We start from the raw sequence: 21,237 nt of genomic DNA, 5'->3' as shown, positions 1-21,237 counted from the left end.
ATTAAATCTAACTCTCACAACCTGAGACAACTGGTCAAGTAGACATAGCCTACTGTATTTCAAGTATTTTGACTTGAAATAGTGTTTATATCTCCAATTCGTGAAGGACAAATTTTCCTCTGAATGCTCTGCCATCATATCCCTCTGCATCTGTTTTGTGTGTGTGTGTTTGCCGCATGCGCTGTTCCGGCTTGTGTGTGAAAACACCGGTTCTGATTGGCTTACCATGACACATGACTCTAACCCTCAGCCAATCACAATCACTTCCATCGCATCTATCCAGGTGGTGCATTCTGGTAGCCTCGTCCCCCTACTCCTCCCGTCACCCTCAAAGCGTCTGCCGTCCTCAAGATGGAAGCAGCATTCTTGCTGGCTGACAGTGGGGGATGGGAACGAGGCTAGCATTCAGGTGTAGCAAAAACAGAAATGTTAGCAAGCTTTGGAAAGCATTGCCTAATTGAATGAGCAGGGACAGACAGCCTGGAGTCATAAGAAGTAGGTGCTGTAATATTCTGATACAGAATTATCTGAGGCACCCTAATGTGCACACGGCGCCAATATTGTTTTGCTCACATGATGCGGGAGTGAGTTAGAGACACGGCCTGCCAAGAGCCGTACGTTTGTGTTAATGTGTTATATGTTAACATTAGGGCTGTCAAAATTATCGCGTTAACGGGCGGTAATTAATTTTTTTTGTGTTAGGGTTAGTCACGTTAAAATATTTGACGCAATTAACGCACATGCCCCGCTCAGACAGATTTAAATGACAGTACAGTCAAATGCCCACTTGTTAATTGTGTTTTGTGGAGTTTTGCTGCCCTCTGCTGGCGCTTGGGTGCGACTGATTTTATAGGCTTCAGCACCCATGAGCATTGTGTAAGTAATTATTGACATCAACAATGGCGGGCTACTAGTTTATTTTTTGATTGAAAATTTTACAAATTTTATTAAAACGAAAACATTCAGAGGGGTTTTAATATAAAATTTCTATAACTTCTGCTAACATTTATCTTTTAAGAACTACAAGTCTTTCTATCCATGGATCGCTTTAACAGAATATTAATAATGTTAATGCCGTCTTGTTGATTTATTGTTATGATAAACAAATACAGTCCTTATGTACCGCATGTTGAATATATATATATCCATCTTGTCTTATCTTTCCATTCCAACAATAATTTACAGAAAAATATGGCATATTTTATAGATGGTTTGAATTGCGATTAATTGCGATTAATTACGATTAATTAATTTTTAAGCTGTAATTAACTCGATTAAAAATTTTAATTGTTTGACAGCCCTAGTTAACATATGTGCTATTAATTAGAGAGTGCCAGCATGTCCTGTGTGGTACATCTTTGCTAACAAAAAGCACAAAACAAAACACGTGCGCTATTCTCGAACCTGAACGCACCCCAAATCTTGGATGACAAATAAACAGAGCAGAGTGGACTCGCTACGGCTGGTAGTTTCTTCAATTTATTAAGAGTAAGTAATGCACCGCTTTTGACCGTCAGTAACGGTAACGGCGTTGCAACGGCGGAAAAAATAATTAGATTACCCCGTTACTGAAAAAAATTATTCTTTATTATGTTATTTATAATGGCGTTATTCCCAACACTGATCCTCTTCATCACTAATGGCAGCCAGTGACTTAAGGCGTTTATTTTTTTTTGTTAGGACATATAAAGAGGCTGATTTACTTTTTCACCAACAGAATGAACAAAGTAACGTTATATAGTGTAGTAACACACCACATTTAACTGCAAGTGACCCATTTGGGGGAGGGGGGGGGGTCATGTTTAGTTTACGTCTCTTAAATTTGATAGTGTAGATGCAGCCCTGTCATGAAGCAAGCTTGTTTTAAGAAAGACACAACTCAGTCTGTTGCACACAGCCATGTTGCGTAACAGGAAGTGGGTTTTAAAGCTGTACATGAAGTGTAAAGCACAGCTGGGGAACTGATAGTAGTGGCAATTGTGCAAAATACACATTAATGTCTAACCTGCCTTTCTGTAGCTTATTTAGTAAATTATGTCCAAATGTACACTTTATCTTCTAGCTATCTCAGTGAAGGCAACTTTTTCTGTGTGAGCATGTTGAACATTTAAAGAATGTGCTCGTCTGCATTTAACATGCCTGAACTAAACGTTCATGTAATAAGCACAGGCATGTGTTGACAGTGTTTTACGATGCTTTGAAAAACTTGAAGAAATGTTTCCTTTATTTGTGTGTGTGCGCAGATGTTGGTGGAGTAAGGCCTCAAGATATAGTTGGGTTCAAAGTTTCTCATCTGTAACTTCCGTGTTTGTGGTTGTACCTCCTATTTTGAGTTGGATTTTAATTGCTATTTATTTTAAGCAGTGTGTTTATGTTGGGGTATTTCAAAATTTACAGCTCATCCACCTATTGAGTTCAAGTAACAAAATGAATGATATATGCAATGTTTTCCTTTCATACATGTAATAAATGTAGCAACAATATACAGACTATAATATTAGTTGCACAAATGAATGAAATGAAGGGCCAATGAAAGAGCTCTATCAAAAATGCAGACTTACAGAGATAATACTCCTCAGTTTAGCAATATCAACAACGTCAGCCCTAGTAAAACACAGGAAATGAAATTTATTTTCATTTTTATGAGGCTTTCAAGATGAACACAAGCTTAAATCCAAACAATGCAGCCATGCTAGGGAGCCAATAAGTCTGAAAACAAAGCAGGCTCTAGGTTGAAGACACACTCTTTCAATAAAAGAGAAAATATAGGTGTCAAACTCAAGGCCTGGGGCCAGATCTGGTTCTCCACCCCATTTTAGGTGGCCCACGACAGTAAAAGATGTGCATGGACTTCATCTTTCTAGCTTACAGAATTCAGACAATATTTTGTATTTTTCTTCCATTTTAGACAATGTTTTTTAAAAAAATAAATGTCTTCTTAAGGAACCAAAAAATATTAAAAATACATATGGCGGAAAACACAGACAAGGCTGAAAAAGCAGTTTCTGCCCTTGCACCCCTCTTTAAAACAAACAGCTGTATTTTAAGCCAAAGAAACGGTTGTGTTTGATAGAACATTATGTCTATATGTTGCCATAGCAGTTTCATGGCTCATCAAGTCCCTGAACTATTTCTAATTTGTCCATTTTACCCTGTAGACCCCCGTTTACAGACACCGTGCAACCGCTTTTGTTTCAACCCAGCCATAAAAAGAAGGTAATAATATTCATTATTCGAAATGTCTGTCATTTTTAGCTAGAATCATTAATTGGTGTCTAATATTTAGTTAAAAAAAAAAAAAAAACATTTAAAAAAATTATTCACTCGCATATTTTAAACTTTTAAACAAATTACATCTCAATGAAAAAAATAGTGTCTGTAAATAGGCCACAGATATCTAACTACATACTGTAACTATCACTTAACTGTATTTTTTTTGTTACTGTTGCATTTTCCCCGATAATTTAAATGATAAATATTCAATCCAAACAAAGAAAAATTGGGGAAAAAAAGGTTAAAGCGTAAATATATGAAAAAGAAAATCTCGACCACTCATTGATGTCTGCGGTTTCTGCATCGCGACCCTTGTTATATTGCCATGTTTCACCCATAAAATCCCCAAAAAGTCCGGCTGTGGCCATTTACAGCTGTGTCTTGACACTCGGTGATACAAGCTACACGAAGTTTTTGGATTGTAACAAGGTAAGTACGTGATAATATCTCGTTAAAACCATGGTGTCTTTAATTATGCTCTCTCATGCTCTCACCTCCAGTTAGGGTTTAGGTTTGTTTTGTTTTTTTAATGCCCTCCTGTTCAAATTTTTTCTTCCTCCAGAAAACTGAGATTTTAAGCTTTCCAATGATGTATCGCACATGCATATAGGACAATTTTGAAATTTGGCAAAATTGGGGGTCTAAGAGCGGAACTTCAAGTCACTTGAGTTTTTTCCGCCATATACATTTACACTATTCTTTTTTGATTTTTTAAAAGTTAAAAAACAAAAAATAATTACCAACAATAAAATCCACAGTTATTACCATTTTTTAATATTATTCAAACATGTAAATCATTTTCTTTAAACACAAATAGTTTTTTTACTGAAATTTTGTTTCTACCCTTTTTTAAACTTGAAATTTTAATCTTTTTTTTTAATAAACAAATGTTTGATATTTCAGATATTTAAAATATTTGCTTTTGAGAGGCTTTAAAAAGGAGTATTTTGACAATTTATAGGTCTACCAACAATAATATCCACAGTTATTACCCTTTTTTAATATTAGTCAAAACATTTAAATCATTTTCTTTAAACACAAATAGGTTTTTATACTGAAATTTTGTTTCTACCCTTTTTAAAACTTTAAATGTTAATCTTTTTTTATTTAAATAAAACAAATGTTTGATATTTTAGATATTTAAAATATTTGCTATTGAGAGGCTCTAAAAAGGAGTATTTTGACATTTTTTATGTCAACAATGTCTCTAAACCACAAATAGACTTTCAAAAGGTTGTCCATTGACTTGATAATGTCGTGTATTAGTTGACAATTATCCAAATAATTGTGACACCCGTAATGGGCAGACATAATGACCCTTCGAAGGAAAAGATAACTGTGATGTGGCCCGTGAAAAAATACTTCCTGCCTTACAGAAAATTGATTAGGACAAATAAAAACAATAAAATCAGACTTTAATTTAGAATTTCAATTCAAAATAATTATTTCTAAATAACAAACTCATCTACTAAGATCAATCTTCTTACACCGGGCAGCACATTTCTCTCTAGAATACCTTGATAGTCTTATAAATTCATTGTATTCAGCACAGATTCAAGCTAAGTAGCCCAAGAATATAAAAGCCTCCTTCGTGTTCACAGTAGGAATGGTGTACATTTAATAGACTACTGTGCATTTAACAGAGAGGTACTAACACTTTTGACAAACTACATACAACATTCTCTCATTAACTTTGTGGCTTGTCAAAATGCAGTTAGGCAAATTCTATTGTCACTTTTCGTGATTTACATCGAGTTAAAAATAATATTAAATAGGGACTTTTTATCGATATTTTGGTTGTTTTCCATAATATACACCAGTTTGGGCATGTAGATTTTGAGGTTTCATTGTGTCATGCTTTGTCCTGTACGGAACAAAGATGGAAGTGAAAGTCAGTTCTCCAAAAAACACGAGGTGTTGTTTTGTCAAGAGACGGTAAAGGTCAGCATTACACTTGACTTGACACTACCAACCGAGGGGGGAAAAGGTGAAGTCATGTTACCGCTTGGCAATGTCTGAGACAGAATTAATAAGGCAGTATCAAGTTTCCGACTGGAAAAGTTAACTCATTTGCTGCCACAGACAGCGATGGACGTTCAACCCATTTAAACTGAGAATGATTGGTGCCATCCCTCCCAGTTCAAATAGATTGGGCGTCCATCACCGTCAATGGCACTAAGACATGATCTATTACTGTCAGATCTCCTAATTCAAATGGACTGGATGTCTACATCTTATTGGCACACTTATTTCAGTCTGTCTTGCAAACTGTGCGTGTCAACTCCTGCTGAGGGCAGGATGTGGTAGCGAACGCGCATTACAAAATCACCCATCAACTGTCACCCCGTCTCCTTTTATAGTAAAAGCCTTGCTCGTGATCACTGTGAGTGGATGACAGTCTGTCTCTGAGCTGACTGGTGGGGCGGGTAGTCCGATAATGCCGTTCACTGTGTTATCAAAATGGAACTTATTGTTTGGAAGCCTATTAAAGTCACTGTGATGGTCAGAATGAGTTCTAGTAGAGGGATGGGGCTGTCCAAGATGCAATACTTTGCTTGGCAATGCCTACAACGTTAATTTTCAAAGACAGATAAGTATGACGCTAGGTAGTTAGCAGATCCATTAGAGGTCTTTGTATCGAACATTTTTTAACATTATACAGGATCCAACAATGGACTGTCTTTGCAATAAAGCAAATTAACAGAACTAAATTGATGCCGATCAATGTAAAGTATGGTATTGTATTACAATGAAGTATATTTAGTAAGATGAAGAACAGCAAAGTAGAAAAAGAAGGTGAGCTAAAAGCTATACAAAAGCTAGAACAGAACAGTTAAAACATAATTTATTATCATTTGCCACCAATGTCACTCACTACCTACCCACTGCAGTCTATTTGTAGCCAATGACTTGTGTATGTATTGCATGTTGGTAGAGGTCTCCCTCTACTGGTTAACAGTTAGGAGTGCAATAAATTTACCAAATGCAGAAGTACAACAATAAGCAAACAACTTCCAATCTCACAAACAGGAACTCCTTTGCTTTGACAAATGTCATAATGGTTCCATTTACAATACTGGCCAACCCAAACCAAACGAACCAAAAGAAACCAAAAAGCCTATACTATGCTTAAATTACAAATAAATACATTTTATGGTGTACATTGTCAAAATGCCAGACTCCTTTTTATGTTTCCCATTAAAACTAAGTGAAATAACATCCTTCACTGATGCAAAGGTTTTTGATGGTTTTGACAGCTTTACCACTGTGCTTGAAGTGAACTTCAGCTACATGAAATTAGGTGTCCAGATGTCTTTTAGCGGCCTTTAAATTATACTCAAGCCGCTCTTGAGGTATTGTAGGCCAAGCCACAAAAACCCACATGGCAGTTTAAACAACACAGGAGAGTTTTCCTTCTTTAATAACCCCAACCTACTTTCTTGCAACCAAATATTCACCACTGTCTGCACAGTTTATATTCACAGTAATACATCATACTATTCTCATTTGTTAAAAAAAAAATAATAATAATAATAATAATAATAATGATAATAACTAAGCTACGAATCACATTTTCATCTGCCTAGGTTTTTTGGTTTGTGTGTAACGGAAAGACTCTGACCATACACGGATTTTTTAAATTATGTTTGGGGGGGAGGGGGGAAGCGTTACTATAATTCATTTAGTGATATGCTGTGGCATTTATTGTTAAGGAAAAAAATACAATAAATACTGTAGTTAGATCAATAGATCGTTCAATAAAATCAATTACAATAGGGACTAATTGATTATTTTTTTAAATGTCCGTTACTCCACTTAAAAGTAAAATATTATTTTAAATATTAATTTTGATTTTTTAATGCAATAATTTGGTTTAATGTCTTTACAGTCAAGCAGTATAATTGGTCTTGTAACATGTACATTCAAATAAATGTAAGGATTGCAATACTATCTGTATGTAATGTAAAGGACAAAGAATCAAAATAGAGTATTAATATATGAGAATAAATACCCATAAAACTATTAGCATAACTATTTTTCTATTGCACACGCTACAGAATGTTATATTTAATATTAGGCATGTGCCGGTATGATATTCTGACGGTATGATAACCTTAAGCCAAAATATCACAGTTTCACGGTATCACAGTATTGCAATAACCGCTCTAAAATGTGTTGCTTTGAGATATCTGGATTTATATAAAAAAAATTTAAAAAATAAAAACTTTTTTCCATTGAACAGGATTTTTATTTTTCAAAACATATGAGCAAATTGGAACCTAAGTATATTGTTAAGTTAAAATAATTTTTTTTAAATATATCAAATAAAATTTTCTAAATAAAATCTAAATAAATGCAGTCCTTTAGGTGAGCCTAAACCCACATTCACAGCTTAACATTATTGCCATAAATACAAAATTTATTGAATTATTTTCCATAAAAAGCATGTGTGTATGACTCGATCATGTTTACATTATACACACACTCCCTTTCTCAACACAGACAGTTGCCAGAGAGAAAAAAACACACGTTTTACCACCGCTAGACACACTAAACATACTGGAGTTAACTCTCTTAGCTGGTGGGAAACGTTCATGACAGTATTTACTAACCTTTAATTGTATAATAATGCGAAATCATATTGGAGGTACTGCCTCCTCGGCAGCCACCCTCCACAAACATGTCAGTTGGCCCTCCTCCTCTAAGCAACGGCCTTCTGTAGTTGTTCTGTAGCCGAAGTATTCCCATAACAGTGATTTCGTTTTCTTGGATGGGGGAAAAAGTTCAGGAGTTTCACTTCCACCAGCCATCGTGTACTACAGCTGACTTACTGACACTAGGCAACAACCGGTAGGTGAGGGTTGAGCCTTACAGCTGCCTGCAAGAGATTTCTCCATGCATTTTCGGGACATAAAAAATAGCTAATACCTTAGGGATGGTATGACGGAATCTTTTTTCGGTTTTGAAACCTTGACGTTTTCATACCACGGAATAGCTTGAAACCGGTAATCAGAACATGCCTATTTAATATGATTTTGATTAATTTTCTCTCTAAGATGACACTACAGACGACTGTTGAGCTAGTTATTCTTGCACTGATTCATTTATAAAACTCCAATTCAAAATAAAATTAGAAGCAAAAAAATGAAGCAAAAAATCATCTTAAAAATAATCGACTCCCAGGTCATACAGATCATTTAAAGTCATTGGCTGCCATGGACAGCGCTAGACGTCTTATCCATTGGCTGTGCCCTACATAGGATAGTTTTTAAAAACTACCGTACTACTTTGATCTCACTATAAGCCTCGCCTGCCAAATTTCAAAACAAAACTGTGTTTGTTCATAAATAAACCACACTGGACGATAAGCCCAAGGGTTCAACCCGGGGAGGAAAATGTAGCGATTTACAGTCCGAAAATTACGGTACATATTAAAAATGTTGTAATGTTGCCCTGTCACTGGGAGACCTATATAATTTAAACATATGGTGATGGCTATAATACAATACATTCAATACAATACTCTACTTCAAATGATCATGTGGTTTACAACTATGATCACTGAGGCTGCTTACCATAAAAACATAAAGCCATCCATCTTGGAGGTTAAAGAGGACCAGATGTTGTGTAAGAGCCAATTAAACATGTTTAGGAACTGAACATGTAAGAAGCCTGTTGTGCGACACCTATAATTAAACAATGTAGCAAACCAAGATCAAACAATTCATCAAAATACTTTCCCAGGTAACACTAAAAACTGGCTCAGTTTGAGTGTTTTCATCCTGTTTCCAGACTTGCAGTAGGAATTCCATGTGGTCTATGTATTGGGTTTCAGTGAGGAGACTTAATCCCCACCCCGCTTCCAAACCCACCCCTACTTACAACCAACCTAGTCCACCTCACTTTTAAGATTTCCAGAGAGGAAAGCTCAAATAATGGGCCCCTGCGTAGCGCTGCAGCTTTAAAGAAGACTTTTTTTCTTCCCTGAATGAGCCTTTGTTGTGGAAGTAAATGCAACCCACCTTACATTGTACAAAAAGACAAAGCGTGAGACCCGCTCTTGCACAGCAGCAATAAGGAGGACTCTTAACAGCAACCTAAAGTCAGTTTGGCCGAGAAGACGTCCAAGCGATGAAGCCAATCACTGCCATCAATGCTCTATTTCTCGCACTCCACATTTCCACTCAAGGTTCAGAAGCGCATAGGTGAGTCGATTAAGCGTTATGAGCATTTGTTGTTTAAGTATCTGCTTTTATAGCATCATGGTGAACCAGAGCAGGGACAAATCCATATAAAGCCCATGTGCTGTAAGTTCCTAACCCATGCTTTTAATCTATGTCTACAGTTTTTACATTTTTCACCATTATAATGACATGTTTGCACTGTGTCAGCCAAATGCAGCAAGAGGTTAATAACTGAAAAGCACCTGTCAGTCTCCAGTGGTCTATTTTGGTAATTTTACTCCAGTCTCGGATTCCTCAAGTGCCGCTGGAGCCCAGACCGCTTTTAGGGGGTTGCTGCATGACACCTCAAAACTTTAGCGTTAAATGTTTTGCACAGAGCCTAATGGGTGTCAAATTATTACAGTGGCTCATCCTACTATACATTCCCAAGATACTCCATTCGTAAAAACACTTTATTTACAGGTTCATAATATGCATGTGTAATTTAATCCCTGTGAAGTGTGAACATTATTCTAAATGTGATGCCTGACGTGCTGATGACAGCAAATAGAAATGGAGGAAGATGCTAGCTGACAAAAACAGAGCAGTCTAAAATATCACTCAGTGGAAAGCAGATCTCCGCCAAAGCTATAAAATCCGGAAGCGCATTACTCAGGTTTGTTTGTCCATCTGTTTTTCAGTTAGCAGACAAAATTTTGGTTGATAGTGGATGACGTAAGGTATTACAAACACTTCGGATTCAGGAATCGTGGATGATTCCATTGATAACTTGCCTTGGCCTTATGTGAAGCTTTTGTAAAATGTGGAAGAATGCTTAACTGGGCCTAGGACCACTTTGTTGGCAAATACGTTATTTAAAAGGTCAAATATGTCTCAAAATTGCTAGAAGTGAAAAAGATGTCCCGTATAAACATGTATTTACATGAAATGCATAGTTTTCAGAACTTCATGTAATTTTGCTCATAAAATACAAACAACTGCAACCATGTTTTTAGTGTTAGGCACATGTAATGAGATGGTGCATGAGGTGTTAAGGTACAGGAAGCAGGAAGAGTGTGATTATGGTCTTTTCACCCTCTATAACAAACATCCTGTCAACGCATCGTTGGTCCATGGAGAATCCTACTTTTACCACTAACGGGGGCCTTGAAACTGGGCCAACCTTTGACACTTGTTCAATGTCAAGATAACATTTTGCTTCAATCATAAAATACTTTCAACTCCCCATGAGGGCTATAAATATTGTTCTGAGAATAAAATTACGGCCAGCATCTTACCTTGAACCGCTCTGCTCCTCTACAAAGGCAGCTCAGGCAAGTTTCTGCTGGAAGCCAATCCGGTGTGTGTCGCTATGGCAGGAAGCTGGATTGTTGCTATGGCTGGAAGAGAAATCGAAGAGGCCAGTGTGAGGGTAAGAAAGGTCAAGGCTGATTGAGCCATATAGTAACCAACCTTCATAATAAATTCATTTAAAATAATTTGATTCATTTATGAAGACTGATTTTCTAATCTTACAGATTTCAACTTTGGTTAAACAGTCTCAGAAAGACCTTTGACTTTTGTCCAGTGACACAAAATACGAAGTCGAGATTGTGAAGCCTTGCCTGAAACAATGGAAAAACTGTATTTGGTTTGAATATAATTCTTCCAACCTCTAATATGCATCTGCTTTTTCATACTAAATGATTTACCAGCTCAGTGCGAGCCAGGTTGCAAACATGGCGAATGCGTTGGCCCCAACAAATGCAAGTGTTTCCTGGGGTACACTGGAAAAACCTGCAATCAGGGTAAATATGAGCACTCGGTGGAAAAATCGTGCTTACAGTTGGATTGGATAAATACTTCCTCATTTCCAGACTTGAACGAATGCGGTTTGATCCCTCGTCCGTGTGAACATCGCTGCATGAACACCCATGGCAGTTACAAGTGTTATTGCCTCAATGGATACACTTTGATGCCTGATGGATCTTGCGCCAGTGAGTTCCACAGAACCATTTTTTGCAGTCAAAAATGAAGATTTTCATGTTTTTTTTGTCTGTGTTGTTAAACATGCATTTTAGATTCCAGGACCTGCTCGCTTGCTCATTGTCAGTACGGCTGTGAGGAAGTTCAGGGTGAGATTCGTTGTCTCTGCCCCTCAGGGGGGCTGCAGCTCGCACCAGATGAGAGGACTTGCGTAGGTGAGAAAAAGACACTTTCAAAGAAACAGCTGTACAAAAACCTTTGTTTAACACACGGTGCAAAAGTAGAGGAAACCTATGACATAAAATGGGGGGTTGACTTGGGCTTGCTTCCATTTCATTGGCGGTTTATGCATAAGGAAAAGCACTAAAAAGGTTATACTTGGTTGCTTTGTACACATGGCTAGTAAATCATAGAAAGGCAATTATGTTAGTTCCTCAATCCTTCCTGAGCAGTACAAAGTCATTTTGGCATTTAGTCATTTTATGAAAAAGTATCTGAACCTTTTCAATTTCTCACATTTCTGCATAATGTCACCATCAAATGTGATCTGATCTTTGTCAAAATCACACAGATGAAAAAACTGTGTCTGCTTTAACTAAAACCACCCAAACAATTATAGGTTTTCATATTTTAATGAGGATAGTATGCAAACAATGACAGAAGGGGTAAAATTAAGTAAGTGGACCATCACATTTAACATTTTGTGCACCCCCTTTGGAAGCAATAACTTCAACCAAGAGCCTCTGTAGTAGCAAATCAGTCTGGCACATCGATCAGGACTAATCTTGGACCATTCTTCTCTACAAAACTGCTGCAGTTCAGTCAGATTCCTGGGATGTCTGGCATGAATCGCTGTCTTTAGGTCATGCCACAGCATCTTAATGGGGTTCAAGTCTGGACTTTGACTTGACCACTCCAGAACGTGTATTTTGTTCTTCTGAAACAATTCTGAAGTTGATTTACTTCTGTGTTTTGGATCATTGTCTTGTTGCAGCATCCATCTTCTTTTAAGTTTCAACTGTCTGACAGACGGCCTTGGGTTTTCCTGCAAAACATCCTGATAAACTTTGAATTCATTCTTCCATTAATGATTGCAAGTTGTCCAGGCCCTGAGGCAGCAAAACAGTCCCAAATCATAATGCTCCATCCACCATGCTTCACGGTGAGGATGGGGTGTTGACGTTGGTGAGCTGTTCCATTTTTCCTCCACAGATGACGTTGTATGTTACTCCCAAATTCAAATCCAAATTTCAATTGCTCTTTAAGTCTCCTTAGGCAGAGGGTTCACTTAACCACCCCCCCCCCCATCTCCTGTCATTGTTTGCATGCTATCTTCATTAAAATATGAAAATCTATAAACGTCTGTGTGTTTTCAGTTAAAGCAGACACTTTTTTTTTTTTACATCTGTGTGATTTTGACAAAGATCAGATCATATTTGATGGCAATTTTATGCAGAAATGTGAGAAATGTGAGAAATTCCAAAATGTTTAGATATTTTTCATACAATTGTAGGTACTTATAAAACAAGGGGGCCAACATAAAAGAATTCGGATTCGTTTCAGAACCCTCTCCAGACCAAACGTTAACAAAAATGTTGTACATGTTCATTTCACTCAAATTTCCATTCCGAGTGTATACAAGGCATTAACCATGCACTGATGATGGTAGACATATGGACTAATTAAGCCTCACCTGAAGTCAAAAATGCACTGTCCTGAGTAAACCTGGCGTTGTTCATGACAACATGTGCAAGCTAAAACTGCATATTTTCTAAAATATCATACTTGGAATATGCTTCAATAAATCTGTCATTTTATGTTTGATTTGCCTTCAGATATTGATGAATGCGCAACTGGGAGCAACCTTTGTCCATATAACAGGCAATGCGTAAACACATTCGGCAGCTACTTCTGCAAGTGCCAGAAAGGATACGATCTGAAATATGTTGATGGCAAATATGACTGTGTTGGTAAGGTATCCCGAACTACTCTGTTTAAACTTTCTCTGAGGTCACGTATAGTCGTAAAAGTATAAAAAGCCTTTTTCTCCAGACCTAGATGAGTGTGCATCCAGTACTGACAAGTGCAGCGCTCAAGCTGTCTGTCTGAACACTCAAGGATCATACAAGTGCAAGTGCAAGTCAGGCTTCCGAGGCAATGGCTTTGAATGCTCCGGTGAGATCCTAGACTTGCATTCACAATTACAGACCTACTAGTCTCCGGGGTTCCATTTGATATGTCCTGAATCTTCAGACATTTTAGAGCTGCATTCTCCAGTTTGAGTATTAATACATCACCAGACTGATTTCCTGCACCCAGAGCCAGTACAATTTTGCAGATGTGAGTCGGAGAAAGCCAGAGGTTGTCATCACACTTAAGTAAATATGTTAAAGTTTGGCATCTGAAGACAAATTGGAAGACTCGTTAGACTTTGTCCAGGCGACATTTTATCTATGTGCGATTTCAGGCAGAGGATCGTGGTGCGAATGAAAGTGCCTTTTTTTTTATAGTTAAGCTGTTTTATCAGAGGTCCTGGAATGGAAACAAAGGCAGTCCTGATCACGTCTTCAATGGTGAGACTGTGTGAAATCCAAGACGCTGTTTCCCTAACTCCCTGCCGAGCAAATCCATTAATCGCTTGCTTTCTCAGCTCCTTCCCAGAAGTCATCTTCTTAACTTTGCTCATGGCCAGTTATGTTGTCTCACAGAATATCTACTTCGATAACAGGCCTGGAAATGACTGCATGACGTTTACAGTGGGGCAAATAAGTATTTAGTCAACCACTAATTGTGCAAGTTCCCCCACTTAAAAATATTAGAGAGGCCTGTAATTGTCAACATGGGTAAACCTCAACCATGACAGACAGAATGTGGGACAAAAAAAAAAAAAAACAGAAAATCACATTTTTGATTTTTAAAGAATTTATTTGCATATCATGGTGGAAAATAAGTATTTGGTCAATACCAAAAGTTCATCTCAATACTTTGTTATGTACACTGTAAATGCTAACATTCAAATTAATTAAATTTGATAAGTGAACTAAACTCAGTTTTCATCAACCTGTTGTGAACACTACTTTTAAATAAGTAAGTAGTAATTTGGGGTTGGAGAACTTGCTTAACTTGATATATCCCAGTTAAGTCAAATTAGAAAAAATAATTTATTGTACCCAGTGTCCTTTGCGCGTTCTATCAGACATGCGCAGATCTGCCCTGCCTACTTTCGCGCTCTTTCCAACACCTTTCTCATTTATTTTCGCCATTGTGGGTTCATTTGTCCTCAGCACACTGATTTGGTAAGTAAATATTTTACTCTTTTGTAAACCGTCTATTTGTCTTGTTGTAGTGTAGTAGCCTGTGTGCTGCCAGGGAGGAAAAGTGTCAATTACATCAAATATCACCGCTAGCAAGCATGCTATATGACCGTGACAGTAACCTCATAATTTTCAGAAACAAATGTAGACTACAGTTTATGGTAGACTACCATTTATGCCGGCGTTTTGAATTCTTGGTGATTAAGTTGACAGACGGGGCTCGTAACGTTTTTTAGGCGATGGGAGAGGTTTTTAAAACCGATTTAAAACAGTTACCGAGCGGTTTTAAGTTAGCTGGACCGAGGGGAGGTTCGCTTCCTGTGTTACCGAGCAGTTAAGTTAGCTAGACCGAGAGGAGGTTCGCTTCCTGTTTTCAAAATAAAAACAGTAATTCTATCGTTAGTGGGTGTTTTATTTTGTGAAAATAACAGGAAGTGCCTTAGTCACTACGGCCAGCTTGAGTAGCGCCGAATTTCCACGTTGTGGATCTAAACGGCTACTTTCTCACGTAAAAATGTTAGAAATGTCGATAAAGTGATTTATTTACAGAGTTAGTGCTAGAATTAAGTCAGCTTCAGCCTGTCTATTTCGGCTCAGGTAAGAGCTAAATGCACACTCAGACTTTATGTACGCCAACGTAATCGGTTCTTGCGTTAGAGCAGTGGTCCCCAAACTACGGCCCGCGGGCCGTTTCCGGCCCGCCTCCACATTTGGTCCGGCCTCCTGAACCCCCCCCCCCCCCCCCCCCCCCCCCCCAAATAGTGTTATCTATTTCCTGGCTTTTTTTCTGTGAAGAACCCAAACAGGGTTATTTGGTTATTATCTCTTTAATTAATAGTGTTATTATTATTCATTATTATATGATATTATATCATATTATATTATGTTATTATTTTTATTTTATTTTTTTGCGTGAAGAATCCAGAAAGGGTCATTTAATTGTGGCTTTCTGAAAAACAATACATTTTTACATTTAGGCACTGCTGCAATCGTCACACTGTTTCTGTTACAAACTGACCCGGCCCCTCATCAGAGAAGGGAAAGTCATGTGGCCCTCACAGGAAAAAGTTTGGGGACCCCTGCTTTAGAGTGTTTGTCATCTGCACTTCCATTTGCTTTTCTTCATGTGCAGTGCTCCCCCTCCATGTTTGATCAAACTGCACTGATAATTTGAAATTGTTTTAAAATGCATTAATCGCAAAAACGGAGGACTAGATCACATTTCAGAGTGCAGAGATCACAGTCGATGCTATAACAACCTGGTGTGTTGAAGGTTGGTCATTTATGTGCCTATATTTTGAAATTGTTGCCTTAATTTTGTTTTCTTTTTCACCGTCCCCCAATCAGGCTGAAGCAAATGGTCAGAAGTCCACACATACCTCAGTCTCTGCAATTACAGGTATGTCTCATACACTGATCAATGAATTATTTAATATTTGTATTTGTTGGGTTGGGATAACAAACATGCATTAATGTTTTTACAGATGGATTAAGAAATTAATTGTACATCTCAATTTGAATGTTAAAAAAATAATCAATTACATTAATTTAAAAATAACTCATTATTACACAGTTTGTGAATATTAAACTAATTCATTGCAGATTTTAATTTGTGATTAAAAATAATTGGACATTTTAATTTGTAACTGTTAAGAAAAAATGTAACTTTTTTTTCTAACAAGTTCTCAATGCTGAAATTATTATGTCTTTTCAGGTCAACCAGAGCAGTATTCTCTAATGCAGTGGACTTGTAAGTACTGCACATTTTCTGCTGGAAAGAGAGGCTACTTGCTTAAGCATTACCGCTTAAAACATGGATACCACACTCGGACATCCCTACTCCCCATGTCTTCATAAGGACTGCCTCTGCACATTTAAATCTTTTAATGCACTCAAAGTACACCCACTCTCAAAAAGATGCAGACAAAAGTGGAGAAACTGCATTTGACTGTCAGTTGTGCAACTTTGTGGAGCCTTGTTAAGAAGCAGACTTCTTTACCCATTTGCGAAGACATCTTAAGCTGAGGCAAATGGTTACTTGCATATATCAAGACTGTAACTTTCAGAGCACTGTTTATTCTACCTTCACTGCACACAAAAGCAGAAATGTGAAATGAGTTTGAACCATAGTATGGGTAGGACATTTGTGTCTAAATCATTCAATCCCAATAAAAGTTGCTTCAATCAAAAAAAATATTTTTAATGAAAGAAAAAGAACCTCTTGCTAAAATGTTTTTTTGAAAATATATCTTTTTTGAAATATATATATTTTTTTATTGACGTGTCACTTTTTTTGCAAAGCATGAAGTTTTAAACTTTTTTTTTTTTAAAGTGGAAAAAGTTTTTGAAGGCACTTTTTTTCGATTGAATCATTTTGACACAAAGATACGATTTCAACGCTACTTCCGACATGTTTGAGTGGCAGGTGACTACGCCAATGGCATAAAAGCATGCAGCAAGAATAATGGCCACCAGAGCTCCATCGAGCCATCGGACTCTGCTTGAGTCCAAGCCGAAAATAGGGCACCGGTACGTGGGTGAGAAATCAGCATCTCACCGGAGTGCCTGCGATGGTATGGTGCGCTGCTGCTTAATGTCATTCAACAAAGGGAACTTCACCCGCTGCCCTGACGTGATAGTTGGCAATCGTGGTCCTACCGCAGTGTCGCGACGCGCCGGTACGTGAGTGGCTGACGAGTGGCCCGACACTAGCCTGCCCAGTAAGCGAGTGGACTACCGGCGAGTCGCCGGCATCCGCGCCGGGAGCCCCCTTCGGGAGCCCCGTCGCTTCAGCTTTGAATGAGTGTTGTGTCACTCGTGGGCCGTCCACTCAACAGCCGGCCTCCGCGCCGGGGAGGGGGGGTGATATCGGGGTCCGCCAGTGTGCCGAGACAGGGCACCGTACCATCGCGGACACTCCGGTGAGATGCCGATGTCACACCCCCCTACCGGTGCCCTATTTTTGGCTTGGACTCGAGCAGAGTCCGATGGCTGGATGGAGCCCTGGTGGCCATTATTCTTGCTGCCTGCTTTTATGCCATTGGCGTAATCACCTGCCACTCAAACATGTCGGAAGTAGCGTTGAAGTTGTATCTTCGTGTCAAAATGATTCAACCGAAAAAAAGTGCCTTCAAAACTTTTTCCACTTCAGAAAAAAAAAAAAAAAAAGGCGTTTAAAACGTTTTGCTTTTCAAAAAAAGTGACACGTCAATAAAAAAATATATATTTAAATTAAAAAAATTTTTGCAAAAGATTTTTTTCTCTTTGATTAAAAATAGTTTTTTTGATTGAAGCAACTTTTATTGGGATTGAATGATTTGGACACAAATGTCCTCTACCCATAATATGGCTCAAACACAAAAAGGATTGCTTCGATCAAAGAAAACAGTTTCAATGAAAAATAAAGTGTTGAAATGTGAATTTCTGAGTCTCAAATATTTTTTCACATTCAAACCTTTTTTTCTACAATTGATTTTTTTAAAGTTACTTTTTCTTCGATTGAAAAAAAATATATATCTACTAATGACATACTTTTGACTAGAAATTAGACTTTTTTTTTAGACGATAGAGCTTAATATGAAATTAGAATTTGAATAAAAATAAGACACATATTCTTGGTAAGATTTTAGGTTTCTGAGGTGTATAACTCCAGTACACGTTTTGCATGTACTCTTCTGGTGATGTGAAAAAAACAAGGTATCTTGTTCACTGTTTCAGGTGTTAAAGTGAAATTTGAATTTGAACTGAGTTGTGTGTTTTAAAAAGAGTTCTGTATTTTTATATTTATTTTATCACTGCTGCACAGTTTAAACCATGGGGCAATGTTGATTGTAGTTCGTTGTGATCACTAATATTGTTGAAGAAATCAGAACTGTTAGCTTTACCAGAGCTCAAGCTCATGTTGTAATGGGCCATCAGGCAATGTCCCACAATACGAACTTTCAAACTCAGCTCAAGCAGTGGTTGAAAGCAAATCAGTCTTGCAATCACTGACTTTTAAGTTCTTAGTAACGTATTGTATTGTTGTTTTATTGTAATCTTTTGTTATTTCTTTCCTTTTTGTATCTTTGTGTCACCTGTTTAGGGACTACAGATGTAAATTAGCATATACTTGCTACAATCTGGCATATTTACATCTTTTTAGATGTTCATCAATGTGCACTGTCCCTATTAAATAAATAAATAAAAATAATGGGCAACTAGTTTGTTGCCATGTCTTCAATGCTAAGATAATGTCCTGAAATTATGAAAATAGGATCTCTCCTGTTAGTCTTTGGAAATCACAGGATAGGAGTGAACATTGATGCAGTTCAGGTATTATTCAGTAATTTCTGTCGCAAAAGGTTATCTTAGGTACTTATACTGTACTTTGTATGAAGTGCAAAATGTTGGCAAAAGTGGGTTTATAATTAATCCACTGATTGTTCATTGATACTGAGAATTAACCAAACACTGTTCAGCCTGCCAGGAGCCAGTGTCTCCCATTAAATGCACTTTTGAGCATTTTAAAGTAAACTTTAATTCCACTGAGTTAATCCAATGAGTGTTCTCCATTTATTGTGTTTTGGGGGTCATTACTATTAGATAATGTGTTTTTAATAAAATTAGTATGTGCAGTTGTAATTTCTATTGTGGAATTCTTTTAGGTCAAGAAAATTAAGTTGACCTGAATATGATGGATGAAATGGAAAACTAAAGATAATTAATACACAATTATCACTTGAATACTGCACTCAAAAAAAAAAAAGTTACTACAAACCAATTATTTGAGTTAATTTGAGTATTGTACACTCAAAATAAGCAAGTTACTGTAATCCAGTTATTTAAGTTAGTTTGAGTACTGCCAACTCAAAATAAACAAGTGACTATAATCCAATTTTTTTAAGTTAATTTGAGTACTGCCAACTCACAATAAACAAGTGACTATAATCCAAAATTTTTAAGTTAATTTGAGTACTGCCAACTCAAAATAATTAACTTAATCAAATCTAATTCATCTAAGTCAACATAAATTAAATTTTTTAAGGCAGCAAGTTTGCATATTTTTTTTTAGTAAAGTCAACTTATAATATTTTACAGTGTACCCTTTGTTGGCAATAACGGACGCCAAACGTTTTCTGTAACTCTTCACAAGCTTATCACAAACTGTTGCTGGTATTTTGGCCCATTCCTCCATGCAGATCTCCTCTAGAGCAGTGATGTTTTGGGGCTGTCATTGGGCAAGACGGACTTTCAACTCCTTCCAAAGATTTTCTATGGGGTTGAAATCTGGAGACTGGCTAGGCCACTCCAGGACCTTGAAATGCTTCTTACGAAGCCACTCCTTTGTTGCCCTGGCTGTGTGTAATGCTGAAAGACCCAGCCACGTCTCATCTTCAATGCCCTTGCTGATGGAAGGAGATTTTCACTCAAAATCTCTCGATACATGGCCCCATTCATTCTTTCCTTTACACAGATCAGTCGTCCTGGTCCCTTTGCAGAAAAACAGCCCCAAAGCATGATGTTTCCACCCCCATGCTTCACAGTGGGTATGGTGTTCTTCGGCTGCAATTCAGTGTTCTTTCTCCTCCAAACACGAGAACCTGTGTTTCTACCAAAAAGTTCTATTTTGGTTTAATCTGACGATAACACATTCTCCCAGTCCTCTTCTGGATCATCCAAATGCTCTCTAGAGAACCGCAGACGGGCCTGGACGTGTACTTTTTTCAGCAGGGGGACACGTCTGGCAGTGCAGGGTTTGAGTCCCTGGTGGCGTATTGTGTTACTGATAGTAGCCTTTGTTACTGTGGTCCCAGCTCTCTGTAGGTCATTCACTAGGTCCCCCATGTGGTTCTGGGATTTTTGCTCACCATTCTTGTTATCATTTTTTGTGTGAGATCTTGCATGGAGCCCCAGATCGAGGGAGATTATCAGTGGTCTTGGATGTTTTCCATTTACTAATAATTGCTCCCACAGTTGATTTCTTTACACCAAGTGTTTTACCTGTTGTAGATTCAGTCTTCCCAGCCTGGTGCAGGTCTACAATTTTGTCTCTGGTGTCCTTCGACAGCGCTTTGGTCTTGGCCATAGTGGAGTTTGGAGTGTGACTGACTGAAGTTGTGGACAGGTGTGTTTTATACCGATAATGAGTTAAAACAGCTGCCATTAATACAGGTAACAAGTGGAGCCTCATTAGACCTCGTTAGACCTCATTAGAAGAAGTTAGAGCTCTTTCACAGCCAGAAATCTTGCTTGTTTGTAGGTGATCAAATACTTATTTTCTACTCTAATTTGAAAATATTTTTTTTTAAATCAAACAAAGTGATTTTCTGTTTTTTTTCCACTTTCTGTCTCTCATGGTTGAGGTTTACCCGTGTTGACAATTACAACCTCTCAAATCTTTTCAAGTAGGAGAACTTGCACAATTGGTGGTTGACTAAATACTTATTTGCCACACTCGATATACCAACAGTATACTGTACATATTTTGTGTGAATTAATGCTTTTACATTCCGGTTCTA

At 37.6% G+C, this 21,237-nt stretch overlaps 1 protein-coding gene and 1 long non-coding RNA gene across 4 annotated transcripts in view; both read left to right on the top strand.

Annotated features, from left to right (window-relative positions):
• LOC130926705 (epidermal growth factor-like protein 6) overlaps positions 1-21,237 on the top strand; it is a 56,377-nt gene that overhangs the window by 32,546 nt on the left and 2,594 nt on the right. The window contains exons 1-8 of one of the 3 annotated variants that reach the window (XM_057851798.1): positions 9,247-9,479; positions 10,763-10,869; positions 11,153-11,245; positions 11,315-11,434; positions 11,519-11,638; positions 13,259-13,393; positions 13,476-13,598; positions 13,934-13,996. In XM_057851798.1, coding sequence (XP_057707781.1) covers positions 9,406-9,479; positions 10,763-10,869; positions 11,153-11,245; positions 11,315-11,434; positions 11,519-11,638; positions 13,259-13,393; positions 13,476-13,598; positions 13,934-13,996 — 835 coding nt within the window. In that variant the 5' untranslated portion in view covers positions 9,247-9,405. Of the gene's footprint in view, positions 1-9,246; positions 9,480-10,762; positions 10,870-11,152; positions 11,246-11,314; positions 11,435-11,518; positions 11,639-13,258; positions 13,394-13,475; positions 13,599-13,933; positions 13,997-21,237 lie in introns of those variants that run through there. The other 2 variants (XM_057851799.1, XM_057851800.1) reach the window with 2 other exon arrangements.
• LOC130926707 (uncharacterized) lies at positions 14,436-16,987 on the top strand. Its single transcript, XR_009066270.1, has 3 exons — positions 14,436-14,719; positions 16,085-16,136; positions 16,452-16,987. It is a non-coding gene; the product is annotated as an uncharacterized LOC130926707 (long non-coding RNA).

This window comes from Corythoichthys intestinalis, chromosome 12 (genome assembly GCF_030265065.1).
Source record: "Corythoichthys intestinalis isolate RoL2023-P3 chromosome 12, ASM3026506v1, whole genome shotgun sequence".
In the NCBI taxonomy this organism is placed as follows: Eukaryota; Metazoa; Chordata; class Actinopteri; order Syngnathiformes; family Syngnathidae; genus Corythoichthys; species Corythoichthys intestinalis.
Note: the sequence above shows the minus strand (reverse complement) of the source record. Positions and strands in the feature narration are given on the sequence as shown.